At 43.9% G+C, this 18,734-nt stretch overlaps 2 protein-coding genes across 3 annotated transcripts; one reads left to right on the top strand and one right to left on the bottom strand.

The window, feature by feature from the left end:
* Window positions 1-655: 655 nt before the first annotated feature.
* On the bottom strand, window positions 656-5,276 carry cebpg (CCAAT enhancer binding protein gamma). Of its 2 annotated transcripts, none has more exons than XM_038701078.1 (2): window positions 5,120-5,276; window positions 656-3,430 (listed from the first exon to the last, which is right to left on the bottom strand). In XM_038701078.1, exon 2 carries the CDS (start codon window positions 3,342-3,344, stop codon window positions 2,874-2,876), a length of 471 nt encoding a protein of 156 aa, XP_038557006.1. In that variant the 5' UTR covers window positions 3,345-3,430; window positions 5,120-5,276; the 3' UTR covers window positions 656-2,873. The 2 variants fall into 2 exon arrangements, with proteins under 2 accessions (XP_038557006.1, XP_038557007.1); XM_038701079.1 differs by lacking the exon at window positions 5,120-5,276 and adding an exon at window positions 4,878-5,026.
* A 7,492-nt stretch (window positions 5,277-12,768) lies between these two features.
* On the top strand, window positions 12,769-15,860 carry cebpa (CCAAT enhancer binding protein alpha). The gene has a single exon (XM_038701049.1). It carries the CDS (start codon window positions 13,027-13,029, stop codon window positions 13,939-13,941), a length of 915 nt encoding a protein of 304 aa, XP_038556977.1. The 5' UTR covers window positions 12,769-13,026; the 3' UTR covers window positions 13,942-15,860.
* Window positions 15,861-18,734: the final 2,874 nt, after the last annotated feature.

Below are 18,734 nucleotides of genomic sequence, written 5' to 3'. Positions count from 1 at the left end.
TTTAATTCTGTCACTTTTCACCGTACATTAATTATAATGACACAGATGAACAGTTGCATCCCTCACTGCATGAGACGGCCTTCTGAAAGCTGGCTCACTAATGAAGAACGCTCTTTATTTTGTTAACTGTTGGACATTTTGCCTTTTTAGGATTTAAAACACGTTTAAAATATCCACACTGTACTTGTTGTACATGTTTTTGTTTATTTGTTGTGGTCAGACGATAGAGGTCTGACTGTTATTAAAAATATTAGTGTTTGTGTTGTTTTATTCTGCTGATTTCTGACTCCACGCCGGCTGATCTCGCTGTTGTTCTTTATACAGCGAACAGCCTGGGATCTGTAGTCCCATTTAGAGCGCTGCTAATCTGGATTCGGTGATCTTTGAAGGTCTGTGTCTGGATCAGGTTGATCTAATCCAATGTTGCTTTGAACAGTAAAATGTATTATTGATCCTGAAGAGCAAAACGTGAGATTTAAGAAGCCTCAGGAACAAATGAATATAAAAGAACAGCTGAGTTTATGGTTGTTTTGCATAAATAGAGATATTAATGTAAGTGGGGGTTTGAACATGGTGCTGCTTTTTTTTTTTTTTTTTTTTTTTTTAGACACATTAACAGAAATCATTTGGAATTAAAAAAACAAAACAGACACGGTTGAACTTTTATACTCAATTTTAATTTACAATGCACGTTAGCCCAGATTCCTCCGATATAAAAAAGCTGAGTGACGACAGAAATGCTGCCCAGCAACATTCAGACCGAAGCAGAACACAGAAACAGACACCCCCCCCCCATGCAAAGAGTTCTCTACAAACATGCTGCTTTTTGGAATCAAAGTGTAGAAAAACAAACGATAGAAAAGTGAAAAAGACGCAGGCCGCGCCCACTGCGGCGAACGTTCCCTCAACGTTCCCGTCACAGGTTCAACCTGCGCTAACGAAGCAAACGTGATCGGAGCTGATGCTTGTCTGTAAACACAGAGCAACAGGGACCCTGCACAACAGAAGCAAAGTGAACTACGACTCCCAGGGTGCACTTCACTGACAAACATCACACAGCTCGACATTCAGCTAACAGAGAGCCGCAGTTTAAATCAGGTCACGCTCTGGATGAAGTCAGTAACTGCAGCGCCGTCTGACCGGCTTCCTCACCATAGCAACAGCAGCCGAGGCTCATGGGTATTGTAGTGTTGAGAGACAGACACATGAACCTGCTCTATATGCTGTTAACGTTTTCACGTGTTTGTGACTGCAGACTGGCAGAAAAAGAACTTAACGGAGTTCAAAACAAATCGATCAGCGTTGGTTTACAAAGTGCCCACCTGATAGGAGCTGAGGGGACGCTGAGGGGACGCTGAGGGGACGCTGAGGGGCTCGGGAGCAGCAGGACTCAGACAGACAACATTCCTGCAGGGAGGTGAAACTCCTGACAGACAAATCCTGTGGAAAACACTCCACGCCCGCACTAAGCTCACATAATTATAAAGTCTGACAACAACATGGTGAAGACACGCCCCCCCCTCAGTGGCGTGCTGGCAGGCAGGGGGGCCTGTCCCGATCTGTTCCAACCTCATTAGCAGGCGCTAACGGCCGGACCCGGTTTAAGATTGGATTTAATTCAAGCCTCTGCTCGCCTGAAGCGCCCGATGCCTCCGAGGCGTCTGGGTCCGCCCAGCACCACAAACACACGCCTGTCTGGACCGTGACGCCCCGCCAGGTGGAGGGCTGGGCGGGGTCAGACTCAGAGGTTACTCCAGCACATCTCTTTTAAAACACAAACCCGGTCTGACATCATATCTGTGGTCGTTTCCTCCAAACAGACGTCATCAATAACCAGACGATTTATCACCAATCAAAGATGAAGAATTGATTCATCAGGAATAATTAATAACTGCATCACCTGGAAATCATGACATCATCAGACGCAGCACGTTGAATTCAAACATGAAAGTGAATTGAAGACACATTTAAAGCTCTAATAATAATAATAATAATAATAATAAAACATCTTTAAGTTGTATTCTGTGAACATATTTACACACACAGACACGTCAGCCACAGATATGACAGAGAGACCCAGGTAGTCACATTAAGCCCCGCCCCCTCCTCTCTGCAGGAGACCAACATTAAAGTGTGGACGTGGACTGAGTGAATGACAGTCCTGTTCCCAGCCCGGGTCTCACTGAGACAGGGTCCGGGGTGCGAGTCAGACCCGGGCTGAGGAACAGGAGCGTCCATGAAACACCAACATGTAGTGAAAGTCGTACGAACAAGCTTAAAAACTCTCACCAGGTTTTCTTAACGAGACGCTTTTCAAAACCACAGAAGAAAAAAACATCCTGAAAAAGGGAATTTAAGAATTTACATCATCATCATCGTCCTGCATCGCTGCAGCTGCTTAGTCCGGGTCTGTCTTAAATGAGCCCACAGGAAGTGTTTCGGGCCCTACAGACGTCTGCGGCTCCAGTTTCTCTGATCCACTCGGCGTGAATCCTTCTGGACGACCTCTCAGTTTGTAGGAGCTCACACGTCCTCGCATTCCTCCAATCAACCAATCAATAAGATGTGAGCGATCACATGATGACAGTCCGGTCTGTTGGATCACATCAAGTCCCAGAACTGAATGTTAGAAGTTAGAACTGTTTTACTTTAAAAGCCTTTATAGTCAAACTGACTGAATTCAATAAAATAATAATAAAATCACAGGAAACTTTATTAACTGCCTGACTAACAGATTAAAGAGGAGAAACCAAAGAGAAGCAGTGAAGAAGACGCGAGGCCGTGTTTCCAAAGTGAAGAGTGACAGAAGTTTCCAGAAAAGCTGCAGCAGGCGAATGCCCCTGAAATCAAACATTCCTGTGGCCCCGCCCCCCTCACTGCCCATTGGTGGGGGCGGGGCTGGAGCCGTCTGCGCCGGCGGGCGGCTGGACGTTGTCGGCCAGGTTGTGGGCGTGCTCCAGGAAGAGGTCTTTGAGCACGCTCAGCTCTTTGCTCAGCAGCTTGATCTTGGCCTCCAGCCGCTCGTTCTCCTCCTTCAGCTCGTTGACGCGCTGCTGCGTGTCCATCGCCTTCTGCTTGCTGCGCATGCGGCTCTTCTTCACCGCCAGGTTGTTGCGTTCGCGCCGCTGGCGGTACTCGTCGCTGTCCTTGTCCGCGTGGGGCTTCTTCATCTTGCTCGGGGGGAGGGCCTTGCCGCCTCCGGCCGAAGGGTTAGCGGGGACGAGCTGGGGGACCTGCTGCAGGGACGAGGAGGACGCGGTGACGTTGGCGTGGGCCTGACTCTGGATGACGCTCACGCCGTTGTGCTCAGCTGTGGTTAGTTTCGGCTGCGACGGCCGGCTCATTTGGAGGGGTTGCCTGCAGGTGCTGGTCTCTGAGTCTCCTCAGGTGTGCAGATGAAACGGGGACAGATTCTTCACCTCAGTGGCGCCTGGAGAGGACGACAACGTTAACATCAGAACAGAAACTCTCAGGCGACCGCTTAACAGTTCCTCTCATCACCGATCAGTCTGCTGAACACTGTTTGATCCATGAGACGTAGCGAAGCAAAAAAAAAACACTTTTTTACTTTGAATTTCTGCTTAAAAATGACTCAACAGACGAATCAACGAACAGACTGATCGTTCAGCTGTTTCACATCAGTGTAAACTGAATACGTGTTGGTCGGACAAAACGAGACTTCTGAAGACTCTGGACTTTACGTTTTCCTGAACAAGAGGAAAATAAATGTTCTAAAAGAGCAGACAGCGTTAATTTAGTCTGGAGGATCTGCAGACGTCGAGTCGAGTGATATTTTCCTTAAAATCAAAATCACATATGTTTGCCTCAATTCTCTTATAAACTAAACTAAATAAATAAACTAAAAAAGATTTCTCGTTCTTCCTCCTGGTTTTGGCACCGTGGACAAGGCTTGGGCCGATAGACGAAGTCTTCTGCGCCAGGACATATTCACATTTAAGAAGCTGGATCAGTTTTTCTGTACAAAATGACTCAAATCGATTATCAAAATAGCTGCTGCTTCATTTAATAGTTGACAACTAATTGATTAATCAACTAATTGTTGCAGCTTTAATCGTCTGAGTACTAGAATAATGAATATCATCGTCATTTCAGAAGAAGGAAGAATCAAATCCTCACGAGAAAGCAGAGCTGCGACCATTAAGCGATTAGTTGTCGGGTATTAAATGAAGCAGCAGCTCTTTTAATCATCGATTTGAGTCATTTTATAAAGTAAAAGTGATCCCAGCTCCTTACATGTGAATATTTCCTCGATCTTTGGGTCTTGGATGAAACAAGACATGTGAGGACGCCCTCTGGGCATCTGAAACAAACAACTAATTAATTAATTTTGAAAATGATCCTTAGTTGCGCCATTTTTGCTCAAGATAAACTAATTGATTAATGAGCTAAAAATCGCAGCAGCTCCAGGAAGGAATCTGCCGTTTGTTCTGTGGAGGAGCCGAACCGGATCCATCAGGAGGCCCCCTCTCCTCCTCCTCCTCCTCCTCTGGACGATCTGACGCGTTAATTGCTCGGATTATTATTCCGTGCAGCCAATTAGCGGCGCTGCTGTGATTGGCCGGCGCGTTGCCATGCAGCCAGTCAGCTGTGCGCAGGGGAAAGCGCTCCGGGTGAAACACGGCGGAGCTCCGGCTGTTGTTGTTGCCTGCTGTTGCATCATCGCCGCCTCTCTTTGTGCCCAGAGAGGGGAACTCCGGAGTCATGTGGGGCTGAGCAGGAACCTCACTGTTTCATGGGACTTAAATCAGGTCCGACAAGAACAAAAAACACCAACGAACCCGACCACAACCGGACCCGAACCCGCTTCTTGTCCGTCAGTTTAGAATTTCAGGGCACTTTCACAACTTTTACTTCACCTGAAGCGGAAAACGGATGATTCACCGCCGTGTGACCCACCAAGAAGCGGCTCACACTCCGAACGCAAATGTTACCGTAAACACAAGCAGACCTACATGTTCACTTTGTTCTGACGAGCCCGAGCGCTGACGTTTAGCCGGGCAGCTAGCCAGCTAGTTAGCTCCTGGTGCTAACGAGCCGTTAGCTCTCTGTTAGCTCGCTCCGCTTTCCGACACACAAACAGTTTAAAAACACAGTTTACCTTCACGGGGCGGCGGTGGAGTCGACCATCCGTCAAAGTGGAGAAAGTTAACGCAGAAAGTTGGAGTTTAATTCCGTCTGTGTTTGAGCTCCGACTGTTTTTGTTTAGAACATGGAAGAGAGCCGATTGCGAAATCTCTTTTACCATGTACGGCAATGTCAGGCGTCAGCCAATCAGAGGCGAGTGGGAGGCAGCGGAGCGAGAGAGTAGCCAATGACAGGCGAGTGTGCGGCAAAGTGATGCAATGCACTCTGTGATTGACATCTCATTCGACCAATAGGAGCGAGCTGTTTTCTGTTGATTTGTTTATGTAATATGAGGCTGATGAAGCATGACTTCATCTGCGGATGATGAAATTCAGTCACAGTGAAACTAATAATACCCGAAATACCGACACTACTATCAATTATAGAATAACCACCTTTGTACAGCCTTAAAATACTTTAGATATAAACAGCTTATTAACATTTAGAAAATGAACCACTTTTTAATAAATGACTTATAAGATGTGTGAGATCTAATGATATCTTTTTATAAATTGGCATCGGTCTCTAAAATATGTTAAATTAACATCTCTTGAAAAGAGAGAACATGTTCAGTCCTTTTAGCTGAAATCATTTTAATTTCAGCATTAAACTGACATTACAGTGTGTTTGGTGCAGCAGCAACAACACTGTACATTTAATGCAATAAAAAGTTCATCTTTCATTGAAAGATGCATTTAAACATGAACTGATGGTGTTGTCGTGTGTCTGTGTGTAAACTAGTTTAAGACTTTAGGTGTTGTATGGATATATATGTACAGACCTGTGAACCTGTTTTGCAGCCTCACTTTCTGTGTAACCTCTGTGTTAAAGTGTGTATGTGGCCCATTTTAACTCACTGCTTTAGCTATAAAAGTACCTGAAATGACAATTTTCAAAGATTTAAAGTCTCTTTACGAATTTCAACTCTTTATTTGAAAGAGTCGTTAAAACATCTTTTATAAACATTTAAACTTTGTTGGTGAGCTTCCCTGTAATAGCTTTATCATAGCGATAAGTGAAATTTAATTCACTATGTTGAGCTCAGTGACCCTCAGCCCCACCCACCAGAGAAACATCAGACCAATCAAAACTGTTGTTACATGTCAGCTAATGTTGTAGCAGCAATGCAGGGTCAGTAATTGTGTTTGGCTGTAAAACTTTGAAGCGCTCCAATTGTATTTGGCCCCTTTTAGCTGACTCCACCCTTCAGGTGAGGCATTACATCAAGGTGAAAAAAACTTTTTTTCTAAAAATATATAGTTTTACAGGTGAAAGCAAATGTGCTAAATCACCACGTTGCTGAAGTAGCTGCTCTCCGGGACCACGGTGCTGCACATCAGTAGCAAAAAGGCACAACTACAATAAAGGCAGTTTCTGGTGCTCCATCCAATCTGTGTTCACTCAGGTAGAGATCTGCTCTTCTGTCTCCTCTGGTGTTACTGTGCTGTATCTTTTCTTGTTAGTTCTTTAATGCAATCTTGTTTTTGGCACTGTGACATCTCATCCCTGTGGACACTTTGAATCTGGATGAATGGCAAACTTTAACTTTGCAGTGTTAAAATATGCCCACAGAAACTGAATACACCTTGTAACATTGATTTTATAAGAAGATTATATATTATTCAAATACCCGCTAAGAGGAAGAGTGACGCAAAGGCCGGATCGAAAAGCAGAAGGCTGTTCCAGAGACACGATCTCCCGTCCCCACCTGTCACGATGTGGTGGTTGAAGGTTGGTGGACCCATATGCAGGACACTGAGCAGAGCAGGTACGGTTCAAAAGGTTTATTTAACATAAAGCGAGCACACTTACTAGCGGCTGCATCCGATGAATCCAGCATAACAAAATAATCCCAAAGGAACAGAGTAATTCCACAGAAAACCCATAGGCACAGGCAGACAGAGGCTTTGCACACGACATGACAGAACAATACAAGCCACAATGACCGGGGGCAGCCTAAGGAAAGAAGGAAGCATATATACACGTGGGCTGATGAGCTGGGAGGGGATCCACAGGTGAAAGACACCCAGAAAGGTAGAGTGACAGCAGGGGAGTATTGACAGATACTAACAGACGACAGACACTAAAACACAAGACAGGTCACTAACTGGAACTCAACGCACTTAGCAGAAAAGCAGGCAGAAGAATTGCTGGGGGAACCGACATAATATACTAAACATAATAGGGCAAAACTAAAACAGGACAGACTGAAATAATAAACTGAATAACGAGAACGAACAAAGTCAGAATAATAATGACACTAAACAGATCAGCCCAGAATTACACAAACAGACCCCCCCCAACAAGACACACAGACAACATCAGACCAACAAGCAGGAACACAGTGTAAACTACACACAACAGACACGACTGAGACCCAAAACAGAGACAAAATAACCAAACTGACTGACAACTAACTAAACAGAGTAGACACCCCCACAGTGTGACACCGCCAGACTCGACCCCGGGACAAACTAACTAAACAGAGTAGACACCCCCACAGTGTGACACCGCCAGACTCGACCCCGGGACAAACTAACTAAACAGAGTAGAAACCCCCACAGTGTGACACCGCCAGACTCGACCCCGGGACAAACTAACTAAACAGAGTAGACACCCCCACAGTGTGACACCGCCAGACTCGACCCTGGGACAGTTAAAACAGTTGTTCTGAGGATCCAAGAGGCCAGAGTAGTTCTGAAATGTACAAGGCTTTAAAACAACACGTCCTCAGACCTAAATGACAAAGCGGTTCGATTGTCACGTTTCCCAACACGACATGTACGAGTGTTTGTGCGCCGGACCTTCAGTACGTTACATAAGTCACCTGACATTTAACACGAAGAAATGTTGTGAAGCGGTGGTAGTTTGGTTTGTTTAGGCAACAAATCCATTTGATAAGGTTCAAGAAAAACGTTATCTCTCTAATAAAGTGTGTGCGTGTCAGCGTTTCCATTAAATCTAATAGACTTCACACGGGTGCGGACTGAAGGGAGTGCAGCGTCACGTTTGGACATGCGACACGTTGAACAGCGCTGAGCGGCTCGCTCTACGAAATGGCAGTGAATTGTTAAAACTGGATTTTCGTCAACGCACAAGCGTTTTATCTGCGTATCAGAATTGACCTCCGTCTATATTAAAACTACTGAAAACGGCAATCACGTGTCCGTTCACACGCACCGGGCATGTGCAAAGTAAATAGGGAGGCACACACAGTATAAGAGTATTTATACAGTACAAAATATTTGAATAAAAACACCAAAACTAAAACTCAGCATCAGCAGCAGCCGAACGTGAGCGTCTGCGTCATCATTTTCACCTGTCAGCACGCTACGGCAGAGTTTAAAACACAAAACGAGGTCAGCAGCGTTTTCACACTTCAACGTTTCAGTCTGGACGGGAGGCGGAGCCGAAGTTTTAATGGAGCCGGAGGCCACGTCCACACCGCTGAGGATAAATCTGAAATCAAGTCTCTTTCTTTCTCAGTGACTCTCCGCCGTGAACATGCAGTTAAGTTAATTTTCAAAAACACGTGCAGCAGCGGTGGAGAGATCCCAGTTTATCGTCTGCTGCAGCGCGAAGTAACGTGAACGCTGAGTTTCTGCTGCTCGCCTCATGATCGTCACGCCGAAAGATAAAATATCTGTAACATCCTGTCCGAGTGTCTAAACGTGTGTGTCATGAGTCTGTTACTCAGACCTCTGGATCAGATCTCATCTTCTCACCATAACCAACACAGGGCTGCGTCTCCAAACTGAGATAACCTTGATGACATCACAATGACATCATCAGGGTTATTTTCTCCTCCAGTGACACAGCGGACGTCAAACAGGCTGAGGAGGACGAACCGTGGCGAGTAAACTGACCCTGACCCTGTTTCTGTGCGTGGACGTGCAGCTGCTGACGACAGGAAGGTGATTCTTAACCCCGCCTCCAAAGCTCTGATTGGTTTCAGATTTCATCACTTCTCTTTTTATTTTATTTATCTCTTTATTACCAGCTTCTCCTCTCACAGATGGATGGTCCTCGAGCCACGGAGGACAACCAGTGGAAACTCAGACTAAATATATTAAATAATCCTTTTTTTTTTATTTCACGTTTGATACTTTATTTTAATTTTTAATATATTACCTTTTATTTTTTTAAGAAACACACTGTTTTATTTATTTTTTTTTATATTTATTTTTAATTTATTTTTTGTAAACTTTTACTTAACTTTTATTTACTTATTTAATGAAATGTATGAAATGAATTTTGTAATTTATTTGTAGCTTTGGCAATATTCTTGTTTTACATTCATGCCAATAAAGCTGAATTGAATTGAAGGGGAAATTCACACCTGCATTCAGGCGTGTTCACATTACAGCAGGTAAGCAAGGGTGTTGTGTTCTTCGCTGGTCAGTACCAGATTGTTCACCACCACGCCACGATTTTAGAGTGTCAGGCTGAGATGCATCCGCAGAATCTGACTGGAATCACATTTCAAACCACCACATGTGGCTCTGATCTGATCTTTCATGTGTTTCTTTGTGTCCAGACTTCCAGATCTGGACCTCCGTCAGGTCAGCGTGTTGCTGAACCGCTCTGGGAATTCAACAACATGAGTCATTAGTTCAAGCAGCGGTCAACAGCGATCGGCTGCACCCACACAGGTCAGCTGTACCTTCCAACAGCAAGTCCAAGTGCTTCAGTGAGCTGTGGTGCAAAGACCGCAAAGAGCTTTAAATAGAAAGTTATTCACGTGTTCATGAAGCATTTCTGAAAAATACAGACGACTGTGAGTGTTTAAACGCAGGATAAAGTACCACAGTCGGTCTGTAGTTATCAGGAAGTCAGGTGACGCAGAGCCACAACACAGGAGTCCGGGGGTTCGAGTCCCGAGTGACTTATTTAAAGTTTTATAGTTAAATAACGTTACATAGGTGACTTACGTGATTTACTTATTTTAAGGAAGGAATCACCATCTTTTAGGAACCTCAAGCTATGACGGGTTCACAACGCTAACCACGAGTGAAACGCCACATGACTTAAGGTCCCATACGCCTGACGCTGGACTTCGTACATGTCTGTTTGGGGTACATCTGTCTAGGCCTGTTTTGTCGGATTGGATAAGTCAGTCAGAGAGGTCAAAGGTCAGCCCTGTCTGAGTGATTGCTGTCACTGTGGAGTCCTGAAGGCGTCGGAGCGATAATCTGTCCTCTGCTTTGATTTTGTGCAGGAAGTGACGACTTCAAAAGTTTAATGTTTTCAGCTTTCTGAGCTGTTTGGACATTTTTTCTTTTCTTCAGCTGTGAGTAGATTCTTTATTTCTGTTGCTTTTTACTTCCTCACAAATTTCCTCAAGGACCCTTAAATGTCCTCCAGTGCTACTGCAAACTCCTCGGTGACTCCTGAACCTTCTCAAGATCTGTAGAACCTCCGTGAGCATGCCTTGAACTGCCTAATTGATACCTTGAAGGATTTAAGGAGCACGTCCCGAAAACCCTTTTCAAAGATCCAGAACTTCTTAAATTAATCCACAAGCCTCCTTAAGGATCTCCAGGTTTCCCCAATTACCCCCTTGAACCTCCTGCAAACCTAAAAGAAACAACTTAAGGACCACCAGAACATCTTCAAAATCCAGAAAAACCTCCTTTAGTCCCTTGAAAATCCCCCAAGGACCCAGTGATATCCATCAGCCATAACAATCTCTCTAAGGACCCTTAAATGTCCTCCAGTGCTACTGCTACCTCCTTGGTGACTCCTGAACCTTCTCAAGATCTGTAGAACATCCTTGAGTATGCATTGAACTGCCTTATTAATACCTAAAACATTTTTAAAAATGTCCCCAAAACCCTTAAACCTTCTCAAGAACCCAGAACTTCTCCAATTAACCCACGAGCCTCCTCTGTGATCTCCAGGTTTCCCCAAATACCACCTTGAACCTCCTGCAAACCTTTAAGAAACAACTTCAGGACCACCAGAACATCTTCACAATCCACAGAACCTCCTTGGATCCTTGAAAATCCCCCTAGGACCCAGTGAACCTCTCCATCAGACATAAAAAATACCCTCAAACACCCTTTAAACTCCCTCAAGGACACTTTGATCTTCCTCAATGATCTCCAGAACTTCCTCAACAAAACCTTGAACTGTTTAAAACATTCGTTTCCAAGACTTATAAACTCCTCAAGGACCCATATAACCAACTTATGGGCCCCTAGCACCTCTTCAAGGACCCCTGGACATTGGAACCTCTTAAAGCTGTCTCACGACTGTCCAACATTTCTTTTTCACCTTCTTCCAGCTGTGAGCTCCTCCGCTTCTCTTCAGCTTTAAACTCCAGGACAAAAGTGTCCATCAGCACTAAATGTTAGTCAACTAATTTCCTCAAGGACTGCTGGATTTTCCTCAAGGACTTCTCAGATTAACCCCAGGAGCTCTTGAAGGATGCACGCTGTTGGACTCGGAGCAGCGATGGTGAAAGACTTCCCTGCAGCAGCAGATGGAAACGCAGAGAATCCAAACAGGAAATAAATAAATAATTCGAGGGAAAAGGGCCCTTCCACAGAACATCTGCAGCGTGTTTCCAGCCGACAGAGGGCGCTGCAGCCCGCGTGTTCAGGCTCTGCCACACTCAACCTGAATAACCTCCCAGCCCTGATATGAACCTCCTTACCCCTGTTACCCCTGCAGGGACCCCGCTCCTTATCTGCTCTGTGTGTCAATTAATGTTTAAATGACCCAGAGCTGGTTCCTGTGCATTTCACTAAATCACCTTTTAGTGCAAATTAAAGTGCTGTTGCATTACACAGCTGACAGTCCTGTTACAGTTCAGAAATATGTTTTGGTTCGGTTCGGTTTCTGGTTTCGGGTCTTATAACGAGTGTGTTAATGACTGTTTGGACTGCACAGAACATGTAGGTGTAGGAGTGTGTGAAGCTTCCTCGGGCCGTCAGAGCTCCTTTCTGTCACCGACTTACAGACAGAGGAGGCATCAGAAGTGTAAGAACCCAACAGGCACCGCGCCGCTCCCTCATTCCAAACTCCGTTCAGAAATGTGTGAGTTTAATGTGGCATCGCCTCCAGGCGGAGATTTCTCACACTAAAATATAAAGCCTGTTCATTCCCTCTAACAACGGCATTTTGTTCTGTCACCTTTCCTTTGGAACATGTCCCACTGAAGCCCCGCGCGGAGCGCGCTCGAGGCGCACGCGTGAGTCAGCGGACTCCGCCTGCAGGTTGAAATGTGTCGTTAAAAAAGCGAAAAGCGATGATTTGTGCATTAGATTTTTTTTGCCTAATTGTAGACTGAGAGTCAGACAAAAGTTTATATATATATATAAACTATATATAACTATATAACTACTTATATATATTTTAATGTGTGATAAACGTTTTGACACGAGTTTGGTTGCAGATGATATCCAAACGGACTTCTGCAGCAAGGGGCTTCACGCGGGGTGTAATTAACATTTTAATTAGTTTTCCCCCGATAAGCGTCTCTGTGTCGTGCTAGTGGGTTAAATCCTGGACTGTGGTGTGTCTGTGTGTGTCTGTGTCTGTGTGTGTGTGTGTGTGTGTGTGTGTGTGTGTGTGTGCGCCCGCCCACTGCCTCCTGCTTGCCTATATAACCGCAGTTTGACAGCTCAGAGTTTACTGAGCATGAGGAATCAGACCGACTCCCTGCAGCTTTAAGCCGCTTCACTCCGCTTCTCTCTGCTCTGGATCAGAAGTCAGACCCGTTTCACTCTCCCCGAGCTCAAGCAGCGCTCAGCGCGTGTCTGCAGGTTTACAGCCCCCGCCCCCCCCCTCTCACCTGGGGACCCGACACAGTATTTGACTTTCACCAAACTGGATTCCCGGAGCTCCTCGCCATGTCTGCCCGGGTTTAGATTCTCCATGGAGCTCTCTAACTTGTATGAGGTCGCGCCCCGGCCCCTGATGAGCAGCCTAAGCCACGGCCAGCAGCCCTCCTCCGGCTACAGAGATCCGGCCGAACTCGGCGGTGAGATCGGAGACAGCGAGACCTCCATCGACCTGAGCGCCTACATCGACCCGTCGGCTTTCAACGACGACTTCTTGGCTGACCTGTTCCACCACAGCTCCCGGCAGGACAAGCTCAAGATCATGAACGGAGAGTACGACTCGGTGACGTGCGGCCCGGGGTCCCAGCAGCTCTACATGTCCAACTACATGGAGTCCAAGCTGGAGCCGCTCTACGAGCACAACCCGCCGCGCATCCGACCGGTGGCCATCAAGCAGGAGCCCCGGGACGACGAGGACCTGAACCCGGGCATGCCTCCCACATACCACCACCCGCACCCGCATTCCCAGCAGTATTCCCAGCATTCCCAGCAGCAGCAGCAGCAGCAGCCACACCTCCAGTACCAGATTGCGCACTGCGCGCAGACCACCATGCACCTCCAGCCGGGCCACCCGACCCCTCCGCCGACCCCGGTGCCCAGCCCCCACCAGCACCACCACCATCACCAACACCCGCACCAGCACCAGCACCAGCAGCAGGGCGGCATGAAGCTGCTGGAGCACCAACGGGGAGGCGGGAAACACAAGAAGCACGTCGACAAGAACAGCCCGGAGTACCGGCTGAGGCGCGAGCGCAACAACGTGGCCGTGCGCAAGAGCCGGGACAAGGCCAAGATCCGCAACATAGAGACGCAGCAGAAGGTGGTGGAGCTGACCACCGACAACGACAGACTGAGGCGGAGGGTGGAGCACCTGACCCGCGAGCTGGACACGTTACGGGGCATCTTCAGACAGCTGCCGGACGGATCCTTCAAACCCATGGGCAGCTGAGAGACTGCAGACCCGGACTGGAACCAGACTTCAGATGGAATGGTACACTGCTGGATTTATTCACACAAACGGCTCTACATGTCTTCACCTGTCTGGGGAGACTGAGAGGAGTCCGAGGCAGCTGAAGCGTTCACTGCAAAAAGATCCGTCTAAAGAACTCATCTGGTCTCTAACGGGTCCGGAACTCTTTCCTCTTAAAACATAAGAAAACATCTGCAAGTGTTTCTGTATATTAAAGTGAAAAACATCTGCAGACCAACATCCTGAACCTGTAAGAGTTTTTATGTAACACAAGGACACTGAAGCCAACAGGTGAGCCAGTTTCTCCTGTTACAAGAGTTTTCTAGAAAAAAAGTGACAGATGATGAAACTGGACACATTTTTACTGGAAGCAGGTGATTTAATTTCACCCTCATCTCATTGGCTGATCACTTTTCACCTGTCCTGTGTGGACTCAGAGACAGACCCACTTGTTCAGACTGTATTTTCTGCGGTGTTCATGTGCCTTTTAAAACTTTTGTGAAAAGCCGATAAGCTCGTTCTCGCTGCAGACACAGAGGACTGGTTGTTTTTGTGCCTTACTTCCATACAGACTGAGTGCACGACACACTCAACTCACATATCAGTGCAGCTAAGGTAGGGCATGGAGGGGGTGATCCCAAACCAGCCTGTTGTGCATGTTTTTCCTTAAGTATTTTTTCTTTGGTTTATATAAGTTACCACATGATGAACTAGATTTTGTCTTATAGAGCTATGAAATGCAAAGTGCACACTGCTTGCATAGGCTAAACTGTATGTATGTTAATTTTCTGCCTGCAGAGACAGTAATGCGTCGATGTTATGCTCATTTCCTTCCTTCCTTCCTTGTTTCTCCACATGAATAAGGCTCAGGGCCGTCGGCCCGCTCTGGTACGCCTCACAGGTTTGAGATCTGTTTGATGGTACGGGTGGGTGATAAATAGATAATCTCACGATAATGAGCACATGCATTATCTACACAACAGTTGATAAAAAGTTGATGGTAAAAGTTGTGAAAGTTTAATGTTTTAAGAGACAGAAAAGGTGTTTGAGATGTCAGTCTGCTGCAGATTTAGGTAAAATGTGACTTTAAAACTGTTTTAAGGAGTAAAAGCTCCAAAGCATTGCAAAAAGCCTCTCTAAGTTTGAATTATGACTCCATAAAATGGATCGTCTTCCCGCTCATCTTCTCTCCTTTTGTTCCCTAAAAGTTGATATTGTGGAAATACAGTGCTTGTCGCCTGTATGAATAATAATAACTGAGTTATCGCCGTCCAGCTCTGCGTCTGGTGATTAAATGCCAAAGTGAAAAATCCAAACACAAACAAACAAAAAAGACTGGAATTGAACCTGTGGTACCTGCTTCATCCTGTCACTGTCCGCTGAAAACCAGATATCTCCAAACCTGCAGGGCTTGTTTGTTTAAAGCTGCTTTATTAATACATTTTTTTAAAAATATAAAAGAAAAATGAAAACTGCAGAAAATTGCATCTTTTGACAGAGTCTGCAAACTTGGAGACCTGAGGGTTTTTTCAGAGGACAGCAGCAGTAAAAGCAGCTTTGTCGTATGCACTATTTGTTGTCAAATGAAGCACATTGTTGTCTTTGACACATGGGTACTGATCTGAAAAGAAACACGCCTCGCTCTACATTTGTGTATTTATGTGTAACTGATTTAGAGAGAAAAACAAACAAAAAACGAAATGTGAAAAGGGTTATGCAACGTGTCTCTTCCTCTTTTAGTCTGTTGAATCATCTCTCTCACACACACACACACAAACAGTGCCTTCTGATCCTCTGAGATGACCTTTGACCTCTTGCTGATCTGCTCATCATCGCTCTGTTGAGGAAGATTTTTTAAAGATGATGATTTGTGTCAGTGAGGAAAAAGGAAGCACTTTTGTTTGTTTGTTTCAAAGTCTCAATTGTACAATAAGCCTATATATGTGTATATATATATATATATATATATATATACACATATATATATATATATATATGAAATACCAAAAAATCTGAATTATTATAATAAAAGAGCTTGTTTTATCAGATATTGTGGGTTTGGTGTTTTTATTGGATTCCATTCCCTGTTTGCTTCCTTTATTTATTTGTCTGAAGTCACAATTATTTAAGTTTTTAAAACATTTCATTTTCACAGGCAACTTTAGATTCATATTTGGTTCAGAAACATCTGTAAGTTTAATATATTTTTATGTGTCGATGCCTGCAGGCAGATCTTCACAAATAAACCTCCTCTAGGTTTTGGACCATCAAACTTAAAAGTTTTATTCACATACTTGATTCAGACGTCTAAGTTATAGACGACAGATCTATTGAAAATCATCCCCTGGGCAAAGTTTTCCTGCTTTGTATCTTTCAAAAACATCAGAAAACTGGAGGATCTCTTGTCAATCACTCCAGGAGTCGCAGCAGCTTCCCGTCGTGCAGCCGGCTGCACTTTTGTCCCCTTTGGATCAATGGTTGTGAAATCAATAACCTGTTTCTTCTTCTTCTACTGCTTCTTTTTGCTCTAAATAATCTAGTAGAGTGGGTCATCTGTATATATGGGAGGGTTTGGGGTTCAGCGCTAAATGAGTGTAGGCCACTGGGTACAAGGCCAGGGGTCAAAATGGTCAGGGGCCCCCAAACCAGAGCTTCTTTATGTGAGGGTTCACTCAGAAGTAGGAACGTCCCGATTACATTTTTTAACTTTGGGTATCTGCCAACTCTGATCTGAATGTTATTTTCATGATATTTCTACTGTAACACAGCTGCTGAGCTCGTACTCCAGATGGCCCGTGTTGAAATTAGTAAAGTAATTTAAATGTGTTTGATAGCTGAGTAGCTGCACCACAGGTTTCACTATACTGTGAGGTGGTAGTATTGATATAGTGATTTTGTATATTAGTGCAGAGGAGTGTCAGTGTGGAAGACGGCCTCTCTTCATCTCCAGGATGAACAGCAGAGTCCGTGAGCACACTGACCAACCTTTGCTGCTTCACAACCCTCCTGACAGGATGAAATGATGTTTAAACAGACTGAACTCTGCAAGAGAGAGAGAGAGGGAGAACTGAAACTGATTGTATTTCTTCATTATGTAACCATAGAGTAACTGTGTGTGTGTGATTGTGTGATTGTGTGTGCGGATGGAGTACCAAATAGGAAAAGTGGAAGACTGGCCAAGATTTCACTAAAATGATCCACTACAAACAAAACTACACATTTGTGGAACACAAAGTGTTTCTTCTTCTTTCCTCTTCCATTAATCATCTCAGCACCCCTCAGATTTATCTAGTGGCACTTTGGAGGGGCCCTACCCCTACGTTCGGAGCCAGTGGACTAAACTAGCTAACTGCATATAAATTAGGTAAAACTAGCTAACTGTATGTAGGCCTATGCTAATTTTCTGCCTGCAGAGACAGTAACGCTTCGATGTTATGCTAATTTTCTTCTTGTTTCTCCACAAGAATGAGACGTTCTGTTACGCCTCACAGGTTCAAGATCTGTTAGATAGTAGAGGTGGGTGATAAATAGACAATCTCACAATAACGAGCACATGCGTTATCTTCACACCAGTTGATAAAAAGTTGATCATAAAAGTCATGTTCATCCCAGAATGTTAAGATTTATTATTTTAAGAGATAGAAAAGGTGTTTGAGATCTCAGTCTACTGAGATTTTGGTCAAATGTGACTTTCAAACCAGTTCAGGAGTAAAAGCTCCACAGCACTGCAAAAATCATCTCCAAGTTATAATTATAATAAAATCATCAATCAATAAAATTAATAAAATCCATCGTCTTACTGAATATAAAGTAGTTAAAACTATCTGACTGTATATAAAGTAATAAAACTAGCTGATTGTATATAAAGTAATAAAACTAGCTAACTGTATATAAAGTAATAAAACTAGCTGATTGTATATAAAGTAGTAAAAGTAGCTAACTATAAAGTAGTAAAAGTAGCTGACTGTATATAAAGTAATAAAACTAGCTAACTGTATATAAAGTAATAAAACTAGCTGACTGTATATAAAGTAGTAAAAGTAGCTAACTGTATATAAAGTAGTAAAAGTAGCTGACTGTATATAAAGTAATAAAACTAGCTAACTGTATATAAAGTAATAAAACTAGCTGACTGTATATAAAGTAGTAAAAGTAGCTAACTGTATATAAAGTAGTAAAAGTAGCTGACTGTATATAAAGTAATAAAACTAGCTGACTGTATATAAAGTAGTAAAAGTAGCTAACTGTATATAAAGTAGTAAAAGTAGCTGACTGTATATAAAGTAATAAAACTAGCTAACTGTATATAAAGTAGTAAAACTAGCTGACTGTATATAAAGTAGTAAAAGTAGCTGACTGTATATAAAGTAATAAAACTAGCTGACTGTATATAAAGTAGTAAAAGTAGCTAACTGTATATAAAGTAGTAAAAGTAGCTGACTGTATATAAAGTAATAAAACTAGCTGACTGTATATAAAGTAGTAAAACTAGCTGACTGTATATAAAGTAGTAAAAGTAGCTGACTGTATATAAAGTAATAAAACTAGCTAACTGTATATAAAGTAATAAAACTAGCTGACTGTATATAAAGTAGTAAAACTAGCTGACTGTATATAAAGTAGTAAAAGTAGCTGACTGTATATAAAGTAATAAAACTAGCTGACTGTATATAAAGTAGTAAAACTAGCTGACTGTATATAAAGTAGTAAAAGTAGCTGACTGTATATAAAGTAATAAAACTAGCTAACTGTATATAAAGTAATAAAACTAG

This window comes from Micropterus salmoides, unplaced genomic scaffold (genome assembly GCF_014851395.1).
Source record: "Micropterus salmoides isolate LMB-PRFRI ecotype aquatic unplaced genomic scaffold, ASM1485139v1 Ms_hic_scaffold_6, whole genome shotgun sequence".
NCBI classification, from domain to species: domain Eukaryota; kingdom Metazoa; phylum Chordata; class Actinopteri; order Centrarchiformes; family Centrarchidae; genus Micropterus; species Micropterus salmoides.
This window is presented reverse-complemented; position numbering and strand designations above follow the sequence as displayed.